This window comes from Condylura cristata, unplaced genomic scaffold (genome assembly GCF_000260355.1).
Source record: "Condylura cristata isolate star-nosed mole 26May11 unplaced genomic scaffold, ConCri1.0 scaffold00012, whole genome shotgun sequence".
Lineage (NCBI taxonomy): Eukaryota > Metazoa > Chordata > Mammalia > Eulipotyphla > Talpidae > Condylura > Condylura cristata.
The window spans coordinates 12,652,935-12,670,918 of record NW_004567113.1 but is presented as its reverse complement, the minus strand read 5'-3'; the positions used below and the strand labels follow the sequence as shown (position 1 = coordinate 12,670,918).

General features: G+C 36.9%; 1 protein-coding gene across 2 annotated transcripts in view; it reads left to right on the top strand.

The window, feature by feature from the left end:
- Positions 1 to 17,984, top strand: part of AGPAT9 (1-acylglycerol-3-phosphate O-acyltransferase 9) — a 51,088-nt gene that overhangs the window by 20,252 nt on the left and 12,852 nt on the right. For both annotated transcript variants that reach the window (XM_012724291.1, XM_012724292.1), the window contains exons 3-6: positions 10,138 to 10,408; positions 14,786 to 14,860; positions 15,365 to 15,454; positions 17,114 to 17,207. In XM_012724291.1, the coding sequence (XP_012579745.1) occupies positions 10,138 to 10,408; positions 14,786 to 14,860; positions 15,365 to 15,454; positions 17,114 to 17,207 (530 nt within the window). The remainder of the gene's footprint in view (positions 1 to 10,137; positions 10,409 to 14,785; positions 14,861 to 15,364; positions 15,455 to 17,113; positions 17,208 to 17,984) is intronic.

Below are 17,984 nucleotides of genomic sequence, written 5' to 3'. Positions count from 1 at the left end.
GTGGTTGTACTAGTTTGCATTCCCACCAGCAATGCAGGAGAGTTCCTTTTTCTCCACATCCTCGCCAACATTTGTTGTTGCTAGTTGTTTGAAAAGATTAATTTATCTTTTAATGGGGATTGTAGTTTTTGTTGCTTTTCTTTCACAGAATTTTCCTGTTTATTCTGGCTTCTTATTTTCTCAATCATCTTGATACAGAAGAAATACTATTAATTAATTTACTGTAGCTGTATCAAATTTGTAGAAGTATGGAAGGAGATTTGACTTTATCTATGTTGAGTCTTACTTACCAAGGATGTTTTTTTTTCCATTTGGTTAACTGTTTTTTTTCCCAGATCTAATGTTTTTCTCATGTGGATTTTGTTCATTTCCTCAGTTTCTATTTTCCTATTACAAATGGAGTATCTTCCATCTCATCTTCGGATTGTTTTATACATTGGAAAGCTTTTGAAATTAGTAAGGTAAATGAATATAAGAGAATTTTCAAACTGTATGTAGGCTTTCAGATTTCCTTCTTATTTGGGTATGAGATTATTTTTATCTTCACACAGGGATAGTTTTACCACTTGTTATTCAACCTAGAAAAGATTATACTGTATTTCTCTCATTGTCTAATTATGTGCTACTCCACATGGTGTAGAGTGACAGTGATGCTGGCTGGCAATCTAGGGGGGCGAGATGGGTGCGTGGGGAGGTGGGGGCAGGCTGTGCCCTCCCCCATGTCCTCCTTGTAAGCTTTGTGATGGCTTTGATGTAGCTTTCCATCTCATGTTAAATACTTGTTGACTCTTGCTATTGTAAGTAAAAAGTGAATTTGGCATTTTCCCTGCTTTTTAAACAACTTTGATGAACTATATATTTCTCCCTTTAAAGGGACGATGGTTAAATTAGTTTTGAGGCTTAATATTTGAGTCAATTTTGCATTTATGGAGTAAGCATTGCTTGTTCATAAGGGCATATTGGAAACTTTCTTCCAGTATTGGAGTTTGCAGTTTTTAGTATATTATCTTCCTATTTTCTTGCCTTCCTACCTACCATTCTTAGATTTAGGGTTTGGTGGAACTTCCTGTAAACAGGGCCTAGTGCTTATTGGGGGCAGACAAAGAGTTTTTACTTTTCACAATGTTATTTCATTTGTTTAAGTGATTCTTTTCAGAAGGTTTCTCTTTTGATGTTGGTATTAGTAATATTAGTAGAAAATTATCCATTTTTCATATATTTTTGTTATATTCATTTGCATAGAACTTTGCAAATTATTTCTGCTTGACATTATACTAAGTAAAATAAATCTGATCCTATATAATCTCACTTATGTGGGAAATTTAAAATATATTTTTTTGCCTATTATGCTTTTTTACATCATTCTTCATGTTTTGTACAATATATGCTTTTTTCTAAAAAAATTATTTATTTATGCATACAGAACTGGGGTTCAGGCCAGAGGCCCTTGCAGAAGCAGAATTTGATTTCTAAACTTTTTTTTTTTAAAGGTTTATTTATCATACAGAATTGGAGTACAGGCCAGAGGTGCAGAGACAGTGAGAGGATTCACCAGAGACAGAATGAGGAGCAGAATAGACAGATTGACGAAGTACACTGCTGTGGGAGCAGTGGGCGAGACAGGAGAGGTCTGCTGCACCATGTGGGTCAGCACCCTGGCCAGGGATCGAGCTTGTGATGAAGTGGTTGTGGCCAGCTTGTTGTGCTTTAAAACACTGCGCCACCAGGGAGGGCCCAATTTGAGAAATTTAAAACAAAAACAAACAGACAAAAATCCCCTAAACTTGGAAACAGAGATGTGATTAGTGGTTGCTAAAGTTGGGGGGTAGGGTTGAGGTGAAGATGATTAAAAATTACAAAGTTCCAGTTATAAGGTGAGTAAACCCCACGAGTGTAGTGTACAGATTGATGGCTCTAGTTTGCAATATTGATAGTACACTTGGAAGTTGTTAAGAGAGTAGATCTTAAGTCTTCACCACAAGGAAAAAGTGTGACTTGTGTGTGAGATGATGGAGCTAAAAGTTTACTCAGGTAATCACATCATAATATAGTGTGTATATATGTGCCTATCAACTCTTACTCTCTATGCATATATCTATACATATATGCATACATATACACACATGTCATTTTTTTTTACCTAAGACAAAACAATATTGTATATTAATTATATTTCAATAAAAATCAGAGTTGGAGGTGGATATTCCTGCTCCAATTTATACAGAAAGGGTGACTTAAATAATAATTTTCTGTGAAGGATGATCCAGTGTAAGTCTGCTTCGTGATAGAAAGGCCCACATAAAGGCCTTCCTGTCTTAAAGCTCCATTCTCCCTCAAAGGTAGAAGAGATCCTAGAAAGAACTGCTAGGCTTATTGTGGGAAACTTTTTGTTTTACAAGGAAGAACTGGGCCTCATTAATTTTCCCATCAGCTGTGGAGTTGTTGCGAAATATGCACGTGAGGTTGGTCAGAGGGCAAGTGTTGGGCAGAGTGACATGGGAGTGGAGACTTCAGGATTCGAAGAAGCCTTAGTTTGGACTCACAGACTTGTTTTCAAGTTCTGGTTCTAGTTTTTATTCATTTTGTAGCTTCTGACGAGTTGCTTAACTCCTGAACCTCAGGTTTCTCGTCTGTAGCATGGGGATAATAGATTATGGGAATGACCTAGTATATGTATGCAAGGTTTAAGCACCTGGTCTAGTATCAGGAAGCATTAAAGAAGCGTCATTTAACTTCTAACTTGGGAAGGATGGCTTAAAAATAGTCTTGGAAAGAGTAAATATGACTGGTTAGTCTCTAAGTGGGATAATAGCTAGAAATTTGAGTGACTCTTCAAAACAACATTTTCTAATTTTCATTTTTATTTTTTCCTAAAAAATAAAAAAAACTCACATTTATTTATGTATTACATATGAGAACTGGGTGCAGACCAGAAGTGCAGGGGGTGAGAAGATTCACCAAAGACAGAGTGGGGAGCAGAACAAGCAGATCTACTGAAATACACCGCTGAGGGGAGCAGTGGGTGAGACAGGAAGCGGTCTGTAGCACTATGTGGGCAGCTCCTGACTGGGGATGGAACTGGTGCGAAAGTGGCTGCTGATAGCTTCCTAGTGCTGAGACATAACCTCATGAGCCACCAGGAAGGCCCCTGTTCTGATTTTTAAAATGTTGAGGAATAATATGAAAATGCACAAACATCAAGTGTTCAGCTGACTAAATTTTGCACTTTTATATAGACCAGTCATCAGACTAAAGGATAGATGGTGATCTCAAGCTCTGTGTATTTTACTATATCTTGATCCACGGTGTAACCTCTCTTCTGATTTCTGTTGCCATCAATCTGTTTTTCCTATTTCTGAATGCATTTCCATCTCTTTTTCACTCAGTACAAAGTTTATGAGATTTTTTCCATGTTGCACAAATCAGTGGATTTTAAAAATTTTTTCTGTGGAGTATTTCTTTGTCCAAATATATAAAATTTTTGTTTAATGTTATATTGATTGACATTTAGGTGACTCAGTTTTTAGCTGTTGGGAGTAAAATGACTATGACTGTTGTTGAACAGACACATCTTGCTTGTTTACTTGCTTCTGGTGGATATCTAACTTGAAGCAGAACTGTTTCCTGGTGGCGTCATAGGGTAAGCGAATGTATGTTCATTTTTATTACAAACAGTGAAGTGGTGTGCCAATATGGTCGTGTGCTTTAAGAACAGTGGATGAAACTTCCAGCTAGTTGCTCATGGCCTCTTCAACACTTGGCAATTTTTTGTTATTTTTTGTTTTTTGTTATTTTGTTATTTTGTTAATTTTAGCCATTATGTGTTACAATATCTTGTTTTTGTTTCAGTTATAACATTTTAAGTACAGTGCTCTCATTATGTAAAACAAGAAATGTACTTTACTGAGAAATTAGACGTTGCAGAATTAAAAATAAGTAAATAAAAAAAATCACTCCATTAATTCTTATTACCCAGAGAGACCTAATATTTGGATTCTATAATTGTATTTAAAGTATGTATGGTGTGTATATATATTTATATATTTCACTCTTTGTGTGTCTATATGTATATTTAAATGCAATTGCATTTTACTTTAGTAGCTCTAGGACTGGACCTTTATTTCTGCATTTTTGTAGATTCCAAAGATATTCTGACATGCAGCCATGCTTGAGAATTTATGCTTATTTCATTCAATTCCTTCTTGCCCCACCCCCAATTGTATTTTAATGCCTAATCTGGTGACAGTGAGTGAATGAAGGAATGCATTTGACTTAGACAAGGAAATTGATTCTCAGTGAAATTAGCTTTTAAGATAAGTTTCTTCAATGCATTTAAAAAAAACATGACGTTCATTTTTAAAAATTGCATTCAATCTCCTTATAGCCATCACTCAAATTCAACAAGAATTTGCTTCATTCATCTTTTTTTACAGTGTTTCCATTGTGGAAGTTTTTTTCTTTTAGTTAAATTTTAATTACAGGTATAGTATGTGAACAATACAGGAAATTAGACTACCAATATGCAGTTGGTAGAAATGCCATTGTCTTACCTTCATGTCTGTCCTTTTATGGAAGTATTTTAAATCTCACACTAGTCATTTTACTTTTAAGTACTTTGATATGAAACTCAGAAAATTGACTTACTTTCAGCATAACCCTGATACCATTAATACTCAACTCAGTTAATAACAATCAAAAGGATTTTTTTTAAGTAGGTAGGAAGAAAAGCAGGTATAAACAGGAACAAAGGATTCATTTATAATCTAGTTGCCTTGTTTATGTGCTTAAGTACAGTCTAATCACCTTGTTTATGTGCTGGAAATTGTAACTCAACTAATGGCCCAGCAAATTTTTCTGACATAGTATATCTAGAGCTTTCCATGGCAGTGTTCCAACCAAATAATAGTGGAAAAAAGGTGGCAACAGTGGTCTAGAAACCTACGTAGTTAGATGATTATGTAGTTGATACACTGATTATATATTAATATATGTGGCGATTAATGAATTGGAGAAAAACAAAGACAGAGATGGGTGGTTTGTTTTATGAATTTGCCCTTGGCCTTGGCTCGTTAGAATTGTGTAAAGACTTTTCGATCTTTAACTACAGCTAAGTGATTGCTTAAATATGGGTCTTGTCTCTCCAGAGCTTGGCAGTGAATATCTCTGTTCTTTTTTAACCCAAGCATCTCTGGGTGATCCCACTTGTCTATTACAACCACATATAAACTTTACAACTACTTTACCCTGGTCTCTTCTTTAGTCAGGTAATTGACATTTATGGATTAGGAGGAAATTAGGGCCTGAGAGAGAAAACTGTGGGCCTGATTTCCTTGCCAGGACCAGAGCTCAGTGGAGGAGATCCTCAAGCCAAGAATAGAATAGGATCTCATACTTATAGTTGGTGCTGGGACAGGTAAACTCCATGCTCAATTGTGTGATAATTGGTTAGGAAAATATATAGTAAACTCTTTTCTTTTAAAGGAAGAATTGTATTTATTTAGTCTTTAATGGGTAAATCACTGAAATAAGGATTCACAGATTTGTCTACTTCAGTTCTTGTGGTAAGAATACATTAGATGTAACATCCTAAAACATTTTTAATTTACAATATAATATTGTTACCTATAGGCACAATATCGTACAACAGATGTCAAGTGAAATTAAAAAAAAAATTAAACATTGCATACATAGCCAAGAGCGTGAAATTATAAATGTACAACTCATTGAATTTCCCAGAGTCAGCATACTTATGTATTTCTCATCTAGATCTAGAACGTTACTAGTACCCCAGAAAGTTCCCCTAATAGCCCTGTTAAGTCACCACAAGACAGGGAAGCCTATTTTTGTTAGTTCCCAGCCAGAATTTTTACATTTCCTATAGAAGCAGTGCTAAAAGAGATTTTTATTTCATAGAATTGCTACTAATTCAAGCAGTTTCTATGAGAAGAGTGTATTTTGAACACTGAGCTTCTGACTTTTGGGACATGGTCCTTGGTAGGTCAAGGATCAAGCCTATACTATCTACTTTTGTCTGGCCTGGACCCTGATTTTCTCTAATTGCTGGTTTAGAAAGCATGCTTTCTCTACCCTGCCCAGCTGCTTAATAATTGAGTAGGGTGAGGCTTCACAACTGGGAGAAGGAAAAGACAAGGGTGATTTATAAAGGGGCAGTTACTACAAGAGTTCACTCAGCTAATTTAGAGTTAATTATATTTGAGATGGTTTTAGCTTAAGTTTCTCTCTCTCTCTTTTTTTTTAACAGGACCGTCATAGCTGGTATTATTTATGTACCAGTGACTTGCTAAAGCACAGGGGCACAGGGCAGCTTGTGCAATTAATCTCTTGCATTGGACAGAAACAGTTGTTCTAATTTTATTTTCATCTAAGCTTGGATCGTGTCAGGTTGGTCAAAGCATTAAGTCGAAGGACAAAGTTCAAGTGTTTATGGCTGTATTATTTTAAAGCTGATTTGTGAAATAGGAGGAAATATTTCCAAGAACCAGGGTTTTGCCAATTTAGGAGCTGTGGGGTACCGAAGAAACAGCATTTAACTGCATTGTCTTAACGATAAAATCTGTTAAAATTGTATTTGGGCTAGTAAATCTGATATTTATATCTATGTTTGAAGATTTTTGATTTACTTGTAAGCATTTCTTGGTGCCAACAAAAATATTTTCTTTCTCTTTCTACCCTGTACTTTGATGTCTAATACATAGTATCTCCTATATATTGATTGAATTGCATACTTTTTCCTGTGAAAAGTTTGTACTTAGGGTGAATTGAATCAGTAATTCTGACCCTCCATAGTCAATATATGTCAAGAAGGAAGGAATATATTTTTAATAGTGATATTTTTGACATCTAATTTTATAATTATACCCATTTTTGGATTTTGTGTGCTTACTAAGGTGCTTGCACACATTTATATTTTATGAACAACTGTTAGCTTCCTGTCACTTTTGTTTGTCTTAATTTTTGTACAAATGTGTCTATCACCTACTTTAATAAATAGAACTTCACAGAAACATTCTTGGGAGCTACCACTCTGATTTTGATGTTTACTTTTGTATATTTACATGTTCCCTACACATATATATTATCACGGTTATGTCTACACTTGTATATATCCTTAAACAACAAATACTATTTATAGTTTTATGTTTTTCAAAACCTATAACAATATCACCTTCCATTTATCATTATTCTTAGTTGTATGTTCATTCTGACATTAACAAGTTAGCTAAATTGGTGAATGTTCAAGTTAATTTCTTTAAATTCCTGTATGGTACTCACTGTATATATCCGTCATAGTCATTTATTTATATCTAGTTTCTCTTTAGTAGAACTTTAGTTCGATCCCTCTATTTTGTTATTTCAGTCACTGTGGCTCTCCTCCCATATACTGTGCACAGTATATAGAATATAGTGGAAAAGTGCTTTCCCAAGTAATGAATGTGAAAGGGAAAAGGAATGTGGAAATACTATTTTAAGAAATACGTTGATAACTTATCAATTCCTTCAGGCAAAAATCATCAATAGATGCTAATATTATTGGTTGAGAGTTTGAGAACAGGGTTATTTATGTAGTCTTGACGTTTCTACCATTTATAATACTTAAATGTAACAAGTATCTACTTAGTAATCAAAAAGAGAACAAGTAACTTACATAGTAAGCATTTACTACCTTAAACCAAGATTAAAAGTTAAACATCATCAATCATGGACCAAAATGATGTCAGTGCCCGCCCCCACCCCCACCTTGAAGCACTGGGAAGGATACAACATCACTTGAGAAAACATCAGATTACCTGAAGTTGAGAGACAATCTATAAAATAAATGGATCATATTCTTAAAAAGTGTCAGTGTTTTGAAAGACAAAGAAAGGTTGAGGAATTTTTTTGTGTTATGAAAGACTGAAGAGTTGGCATGTAATTGTAATGTACAATTCTGTGTGGAATCCTGAATCAGAAAAGGGTGCTGTAAGGATTTGTTAAGATTTCACTAAATCTGTAGATTAGGTCCTAGTATTGCGATTATGTCAACTTTTCTGGTTTTTGATAATTGGATGTGACATGTCCTGAGGGAATCTATGGTGAAATATTTGGGGGTAAAGGGTATGGTGACTCAGATAAAAAAAAAAGGTGTAGAAAAAAAGTGTAGTTTTATATATGTAGAGAAAGAACAATCAAGATGTGAAGAATGTTGATGATTAGTGAATCTGGGTAAACAATTGTTGCAGCTTTCTGTATATTTAACATTTTTGAAGGGATATCTTTCTGAGGAATACATGGGGTTGGATATGAATATATCTAAATTTTCTAGACAATGAAAAATTGTTTCCATTGTAGTTGCATTAATTACATTCCCACTAGCTCACATCTTCAGTTGATGTTGCCAATGTGTCTCATTGTGGTTTTAGTTTGCATTTCTCTATTTATGGTAAAGCTGAAAATGTTTTCAAATGTTTATTCATTAAGGTTTATACTTTTATGAATAACTTGTCATATTTTAGCTAGTTTTCCCCATACCCCGGGTTCTTTAATTTTTTCTTATTTATCTAACGCATACTGAAAATTGATTCTTTGTCAATTAGCAATGTTGCAGTTATCTCCATACTTTCAAGAGAGGATTAGGGAAAATATGTAATTGAGTTGTATTTTATTTGAGTTACAAATAAAGAGGGTAAAGAGGTAGAGAAACTATTGCAGCCTGGCTTCTGTTTATTGACCTCTTCTCTCCTGGCTCAGTTAATAATCTGAGGCAACTTGAACTTGCATTAGTATTTCTGATCCATCTGAAAAGGTTATTTTTAGAAAGCATGTCCACTGTCTTCAGCGTGTTTCATTCAGAGATTTGCCTAACGACTTGTTCCTTCTCCCCCTTCAGACTTAAAAATGATTATATATTGCTAAATAATGAAACTCTTGCACACCATCCTATTAGCCTGTACTTGGATTGAGTAACCTCAAGCAAGAATGATAGTAATAATTCAGTAGGGACACTATTTTGTGTTTTGTCCCAATTTCTGTGACCTGCCTCAAGAAAGGAAGGTGGGAGGCAGAAAGGCTGAGCAAACTGTTTATTGCTCCGGCCAGCAGCTGAGAGGGAGCCCCTAGAGTAGGGTCTGCAGCTACTGCCAACTCAGTAAGTGGGAAGGGTCTTTTATATAGATGCAGGTTCACATTCCAAAAGGTTGACTCATCGCTGTGCCCCCTGGTGCTAGGCCCAGTTCCTCCCACCTGTATGCTAGGCCCAGTTGTTATCCTCTTCAGCTACTCCCATATCAAGCTCAGATGCAAGGCTCAATTCTTTCCTTGTCAGTAAATCTTTGGTTCCCAACAGTTTGGTTTATCTTGTAATATTACTAGACTGTTTTCAGAGATGATGAAAGAGCTGAAATCATAGAGACTTGACTATTGAAAAAGATAATCTAATAATCATGCTGTTCCAATTCTTAAGGGGGATGAGATATTAGATTTACTTGGGGGTAAAGCAAAACAAACAAAAACCAAAAATGACAACAAAAAAATTAACACTAAAATCTCAAAACTTTAGCCTTATAAGGAAACCAAAAACTCCACCTTCATCCCACTTGCAAGGGACATTAAGTTGGTGACTTAACTAGTAGTGCCATAGCTGGCTGGAGGTGGTCTTAAACCATATTTGACATGGGTTCCACTTTACTTTCTACTCTAATGTGTGATGTTGTCCTTTCAAGAACCCATTTTATTGCAGCTTCTATGGATGCACACAGTTCTTCAGAGGATAAACAATGCTGTATTTCCACTTTCCTTGTTGATTTCCTCACAAACTGGAAAGTGAAGAAAATCAAAGCACTTTCAGGGAATTTAACATTTTAATCACCAAAATAAAAGACTTTTCTAATATAGGAAGTAAATTACTGAGAACCAGAATTCCTCCGTAATGAATCAAATTCACTGAATGTAGGTCATTTCATGCTGGTTCAGTGATTTTTACCTCTCTTCCCACTGCAATTGCTTATATCTAGTTCTGCAATCTATTCCATGCTGCCCATTAAGTTTATTCATTTGTCTCCTGCACAGTTAAGGTTGCTCCTTTGGTCAGTTGCTCTGCTATCCAATGGCATTTCTCATATTTTTCTGTTTTCTTTTAAGGTATTATTCAAAGAGATGAGTCACCCATGGAAAAAGGGCTCTCTGGTCTTCGAGGAAGGGACTTTGAGCTGTCTGATGTGTTTTACTTCTCCAAGAAGGGATTGGAAGCAATTGTAGAAGATGAGGTGACTCAGAGGTTCTCCTCAGAGGAGCTAGTATCATGGAATCTCCTTACAAGGACCAACATAAACTTCCAGTACATCAGCCTGCGACTCACCTTGGTGTGGGTGCTGGGCGTCATCATTCGCTACTGTGTCCTCCTGCCTCTGAGGTATGTCTCTTGCCCCGTAGTTTGGTGGTAAAATATTTAGCTTTTTCATCATGCATATAGTGGCAACATGAGAGTATTGTGTTACTAAGCCCACCCTTCCCCACTTACAAAACACCACCAAAGATGCCCTCCATAGCATTTTCTATTTGTTGTTCATATTCTTCCCCTCCCAAATGATGATATGTATTCAGAATCCAATATATACCAACTTGGACCCCCATTACTACTTCAGATACAGATAATTCTCAGATATAGATAATAATACGAAGATGTATTGTGAAGGGAAATTCGAAGATTGAAGAGAAAACTTTTTCAGGTTCACCTTCATCAGAGTGTCAGCTAAATTATAATGGACGTCTTGCTGGTTGTAATTGCACAGGTGAAGAAAAGAATTCCTGAGAATCATTGTCATGTGAAAGAGGGCCATTTAGAGGAGTGAATTTGTTCCATACATCTCCATCAGAATTGCTCAGTTTTCTTAAATAAGTTCTCCACCTGGGACCGCTTCTGGTTCTAGTTTTTTTTTATTTATGCATACAGAACTGGGGTACAGGTCAGAAGTGTGGGGGGTGGGTGAGAAGAATCACCAGAGACAGAGTGGGAACACAACAGGCTGACTGACTTGAAATACACTGCTGATGGAAACAGTGGGTGAGACAGGAGAGTTCTGCTGCACCATGTGGGTCACATCCCTGGCCTGGGATCGAACTCGTGCCGCAGTGGCTGTGATAGCTTCATAATGCTGTGCTTTAACCTTTTGGGCCACCAGGGAGGGAAGGCCCTGGTTTTAGGTTTGAGTGCTGCCTGTTGAGGGGGTAGTTTCAAGCTCAGTCAGCTGGAAGCAGTGTGGATGAGGTGACACTGGTCAGTGGGATAAAGTTGCAGTGGCCAATTTCTAAATATGGTGATGGCAAGTACCAATATGTGTCCCAGCCACAACCTTGCGATTGGTTGTCTTGTTTCATTTCCCTGGACATGGCCTTGGCATCCACTCAATAGAGCTTTCCAGGCAGTTGCTACAAGCCAATGAAAATTGGCACATGAGTAGGAACCTCCCTACTACCCCCGAGGGTGGCTTATACTTGCCTCATTCAGATTTATTACAAGGGAAGAGATTGCTTAAGTATAAGCAAACACATTTCTAAGAAGCTCTTAGAAATGTGCACATGTTTCCAAGGTCCAGACTTTGGCGCATAGTATGTTTTTGGGGAATAATTTAAACTGTGAGAGCAAAGTGAAATTCAGGGTTTCATATACACTTCTACATGAACCTTAAATAAGTGTTCCCAAAGTGGGGTTCATGTTCCCTGGGGATATGTAAGATTATCCAGTGTGTGCAGGAACTCAATATTTGGGGTATATATTTTTTAGAAGTTTCTAATCTGTTTATAGTTTCGGCAAAGTTGAATATATGTATATGTTTTAATATATCACTATATATCTGTTCTAGCATCTTTACTTGGTCCTTGGGTGGAGTGGAAAGGGCATCAGGCACAGTATGCAAGACAATCTGGAGTGTGAGACTCCTATAATACGAAATACTTGAGATGCCTTCATTTCATTGTTGGTTACTTTCATCATGCAGTGATTGCCCAGAAAAATTGTGTTATGGCTCTGTTATCTAGTTTAATTAAACTAATACTCACAAAAATATGTAAATGACAGAAAAGAGTCCTTTTCTTAAAAAAAAAAAAGATTTATACATACATACATACATACATACATACATACACACAGAACTGGAGTACAGGCCAGAGGTGCGAAGGGGCCAGTGGGGGTGGTGTGGTTGAGAGAACTCACTAGAGACAGAGTGGGAAGCAGAACAGGCAAAGTGACTGAAATACACTGTAGAGGGTAGCATTGGGCGAGACAGAAGAGGTCTGCTGTGCCATGGGTGACTCCCCTGGCAGGGGATCAAACTCATATTGCAGTGACTGCGATAGCTTCAAAGTGCTGGGCTTTAACCCTTTGCGCCACCAGGGAGGGACTCCAGAAAAGATTCTTGCAAAGAAATTGTACTTAAAATAATCTGGTAATGTAAGCATTCAAGATCAAACAGAGAATGATAGAACTGAGATTCCTACTCTCAGTACATACTTTATAGTGGGAAAGAAATGTTTTGTGCATGCTTTTTAAAAGAAGCATTTTTGACAAAGTGAGTATTAAAAAAATAAAAAGTAAAAATATGGGGAAAAGGCCAGATAAGGCTAAAATTGACTTGGATAGTGGTTGTACAACTCTGCCAATATTCCCCAAAGTGTTGAGTTGTGTATTCTAAGTGGGTGATCTGTATGCTATGTGAATTATATCTCAGTAAAACTCCTAAAAGAACAGGCTGTGGCTGAAAACTGATGTGATCTATCAGAACTCTTAAGTTGTCTTAACTTAAACAGGAAAATAGGATTTTCTTGGTCTGTTAATCTAGCAAACATAGTTTTTTAGATGTTTTGAGCCCAGTTGTTAGACATGTTAAAATGTAACCCCTTCTGATTTAATATTTAGAAACAAGTGAATTCATTAGGACAAAATAGTGACACATTACTTCTAAAGCTTTTGCATAGCTGATGGATGAGATTAAGCCTGGATTTAGTAATTGCATGAGTGACTGCACAGAAATACATCATCTAAAGAAAATGTAGTCTGACTTTCAAATTGCTGTGCCAAAAGATAAAACCTTACGAAGGTATTTATAAGAATGACACATTTATTTTGAAAGATTTAAAATCTCAATTTTTTCTTTTCGAGTAATCCCATTTACAGTCCTACCTTCCTTTTGAATTGATTGAAAAAGATATTAAAAGTACTTTACACAGGGCCCTCCCTGGTGGCGCAGCGGGTTAAAGCACAGCACTGAGAATCTAAACCCACTTCCGCATGAGTTCGATTCCCGCCTGCCCTGGAGGAGATCCACATGGCGTGGCAGACCTCTCCTGACCCGCCCGCTGCTCCCCTCAGCAGTGTACTTCCTCGATCTGTCTGTTCTGCTCCCCGCTCTGTCTCTGGTGAATCCTCTCACCTCTGCATCTCTGGCCTGTACCCCAGTTCTGTATAAATAAATAAATAAATCTTTAAAAAAAAAAAAGTACACAAATGAGAAAATGCCTGGAAATTAGAGATATTGTTAGTAAACCTCTAAGTTATCTTTTGCCTAATATAGAGGAACAACAGATTTTCATTAAGGGATTCCTGCATGGCATCATAATTTTCTATAGTTGTTAAGTGTAAGTTTTTGTTATTTGTCATACATTTTAAATTCCTCTGAGAAAAATTTGTATTGTGTCTTTTGCCACCTATCAAAAAAAAAGTTATTTTCATTTCTTTACAAGATATTCCCTTTTGCTATCAAACCTGGAACAAATTAACTTTCAACCTGAAATAACTCCTTTATAGAACTTGTGTACTTAAACTAATTAAAATAATTCAGAAGCAGAAGGGCCAAGAGTTTTTTTTTATCCTTCCTCTCTTAACCCTTTGATGATTATATAGATTGAACTTGACAACTTTGTGAGCAAATTTCCAGACCTTCTCTGTGCATCTGTTGATTATGTGCTCACTATTATTTTGAAAATTTTATTGTGCTCTGTATTATTTTGAAACTGCTGTGCTAATTATTTTTGTTTGTTTCAAAATGTACCCCAGGAACATTCTTTTTTTTTTTTTAAAGATTTATTTATTTATGCATACAAAACTGGAGTACAGGTCAGAGGTGTAAGGGTGGTGAGTGGATTCACCAGAGTGAGGAGCAGATTGATGAAGTACAATGCTGAGGGGAGCAGTGGGCAAGACAGGAGAGATCTGTTACATCATGTGGTCCAGCTCCCTGGCTGGGTATTGAACTTGTGCTGTAGTGGCTGCAGCTAGCTTCATAGTGCTGAGATTTAACTCATTGTGCCACCAGGGAAGGCCTGCAAGGAATATTCTTCCATGTAAGACTCTATAGATTTATTCAATTCCTTTTTGTTTAAAGATCTATTTTTATTTATGTATGCATACAAGAACTGGGGTGTGGGCCAGAGATGCTGGGTTGAGAGGATTCATCAGAGATAGAGTAGGTGGAGCAGAACAGGCAGATGGATGCAGTACACTGCTGAGGGGAGTAGCAGGTGAGACAGGAGAGACTGCGCCATGTAGGTCAGCTCCCTGGCCAGGAGTAGAACTTACGCATCAGTGGCTGGCAATTGCTTGATAGTACAGAGACTTTAATCCCTGTGCCACCAAGGAGGCCCAGATTCACCCAAAACTCTTAATGGCTGCATCCTAATTTATAGTGCGGAAGCTCTGTACCTTACTTGCAATTTTATTATTTAGGAACGTTTACGTTGCTCCTGCTCTTTCACCAACATTTGCATTACCATCTTTTTTTCTTTTTCTTTTCAGGATTACCTTGGCTTTCATTGGGATCACTTTGTTGGTCATGGGAACTACACTGGTCGGGCAGCTGCCAGACAGCAGGTGAAATATTTCCTTTCACTCAGCCATGAATAGAATTGTTCCTTTTCTAAGTTGTGTTGACAAAGATAATATTTGTTTGATTCCTGGATATTGCATTAACTTTGTGGCCTCAGTACACTTACTACAATTCTATTGACTTCATCTTCATAGTCTTTATGTGATTTTCCATCACACACTTCCATATAAATCAGATGAACTTGCTTTTTCAAAGGGACAGTGGAGGAAGAAGATAGACTATAAGTCTCAAAGGAAAGCAAGTCTCAGAGTATTGTCATATTCATTGGGTCAAGACCAAAGAACACCAGCTTTCTTGGCCAGGAATTTATAATGATAGTCCAGGGGGGTTGGGACTGCTTTCTGAGCGTTTTTTCCTATATGCTTTGAGCTGTGCTTGTGTTTCCGAACACAGTGTACTGCTGTGAGGGAGCATGCTGACATTTTCATTGCATTGTTCCTTAGGAATGCCCGGAACTGCACAATAAGGGGATTTTTTTTTTCTTTCAGTCTCAAAAACTGGCTCAGCGAAATGGTCCATCTGACTTGTTGCCGGATCTGTGTGCGGGCTCTCTCTGGAACCATTCACTATCATAACAAGTGAGTATCTGCTGACCTGTTGCATTTTTCTAGGTAAATCCTGCATGTGATATAGTGGGTGAGAGGAAGCAGGTGAAATGAGAGTAGCTCCGGTGTGTTTATACTTTCTGCTCAGAGCATCACCGACATATGGTGTACATAATCACTTTTAAAAGCAATCTGTTTGCATAAACATGTGATAACATTTACTTACTAGGCCTTTCTGGCAGGTAGACCAGGTCTGGCTTCTCAGAGGTCATCTCTATAAGAGGTGCTATTTTTCCATTTTGCAGTGAAGGAACTCAAGCTCTGGGATTGGGTGTCTAGGGTCACATGACAATTGTGTGAAAGACTTAGGTTTTGAACTGAGTTTGTCTGATAGAAAACATGAAGATGACAGACCTTTGGCAGTAGGAAGAGTAAATATGGAACTTGGAGGTTTCTTGTCTCAGTATTGCCACACACACCTGAAATTCTGTAACTGAGACTTAAAACAGAATGCTACATTCCTGCTTTCCTCACTCCTAGTCATAAGGATGAAGTAGTTAAGTGAAGCTGTCAGCTAAGTAAAAGTAATTTTGGTTGTATTTGAATTACTTTTCCGTTAACTCAATTTTACTTTTTAGTATTTATCATTGTTTTCATAAGTTCTAAGAGAAACCTCTTTGTAGAAGAGAAACCTCTTTGTAGAAGAGAAACATTTTATCCTTTGGATTTGCCATGTGTAACCAACATAAAAGTCCCCTAATGACTTTAAAATTACATGACTTTGTGATTGAGATGAGTTTTGGGGTGAGGAGTAGAAGAAAATGCACTGATGGAAATGTGATCATAGAAGACACTGTTTACAGAGTAGGTGCTTTAAATATATAGAGGAGTGTTAATAATTTATTATAAAATGCTTTTAATTATAAGAAAAACATGCCAAAGTCATTAGTCATCTGGTTCCTTTATTTTCTACATAGGCCCTAAGAAAACTACTTGCTCCTTCAGTGTCAAGTTAAACTTTAGGACAGAGATTGGCAAACTCGGCTGTGTCCTTGTAGGCCAAATGTGGCCTGCCAATAGTTTTTTGTAAATAAATTTTATCAGAAACCAGTTGTGCTCATTTATTTGGTGCAAAAGCACCAAATTCCTGCAGTTTGATAGAGAATAGCTAATCTTCAAAGCTTAAAGTAGTACTATGTTGTCCACCATAGGAAAAGTTTGCCAACCTCTTCACTGTGGGTAGGAGGAAGGAAACTATAGTAAGTTTAGTCTGTGGATCACCATGAAGCCATTAAAAGTGGTGTTTATGAAGATGAAAATAACATGAAAATATTTGTGATAAAATAAGTGAAACTCCACATATCGAACCTTTATTAGTTAATGGAGTCTTTGTAATTTAGTTTAATATTTTAAAAGTATTTTCCATAGTAAAAGGAAAATATGACAAAAAATAACCCAACAAATATATTTAAAAGGGATGCCAAGGGCCCCTTCTCCCATTCTCTTAGCCTACCCTCATCTTACTGCCTGTAGATAGCCTTGTTAGATGGACCTATGTACTTCCGGACTTTATTGCCTTAATGTACTTCTTAAAAAAAGGATGGGCCGGGGGAGAATGAATCTCTACATACTGTTCTGCAGATATAGTAGTCATTTTCATGACTTGACATTTCTAATTGTTTGTCATTTCAGGCAGTATCGGCCTCAGAAGGGAGGCATTTGTGTGGCCAACCATACGTCTCCCATAGATGTTCTGATCTTGACCACAGATGGGTGCTATGCGATGGTAAGAGCAGCTCATTGAAATTTCATTGTAGTTGTATATTTTGTGGATTGCCCAAGCTTTTGATTTGTTTTGGCATGAATTAGAGTTTTTCATATTAGAGAACAATTGGATTATACCACTGGAGCTAAGTAAGTTATGTCATATATTCACATAAGGAATAGATAGTATAAGAGAAAGAAAGAAAATAAGTATTTAAGGTAGTAAAAAATTAACTTATTAAAAATGTAGACATACTTGAAATCAAAGGGACTTTGTAAAGTTGAATTCATCTTACTTATAAGATCCCTGCACTGCTTAATAACACTTTTGAGACATTAAAATATTCCTCTTCAGAGTTGTCCAAATCCCTTATCAGCCAATTAGTTCGTCTTACTTAGGGAAGCATATGCAATTAAAAAATATATGGCTTTTTAATGGTGCTCAAGTGGGAAAGGCAAATATTTATACCATATTGCCTTTCTCACTTCTTGCCTACATCCCAGAAGAAAGGGAACAAAACCAAGCCCAACAATGAACCACACCCACAGTAAAATCAAATACTCCAAAAACTCTGTGTGGATGAACCATGCTCTGGCATTTTTCTTTTCTTTTCTTTTTTTGCATAGAAGAACTGGAGTGTAAGCCAGAGTACTGAGGGTGTCGGAGGTGAGAGGATTCACCAAAGGCAGTGTGGGGATCAGAACAGGCAGCTTTACTGACTACACTGCTGTGGAGAGCAGTGAGTGAGACAGGAGAGGTCTGCTGTGCCATATGTGGGTCAGATCCCTGACTGGGTTT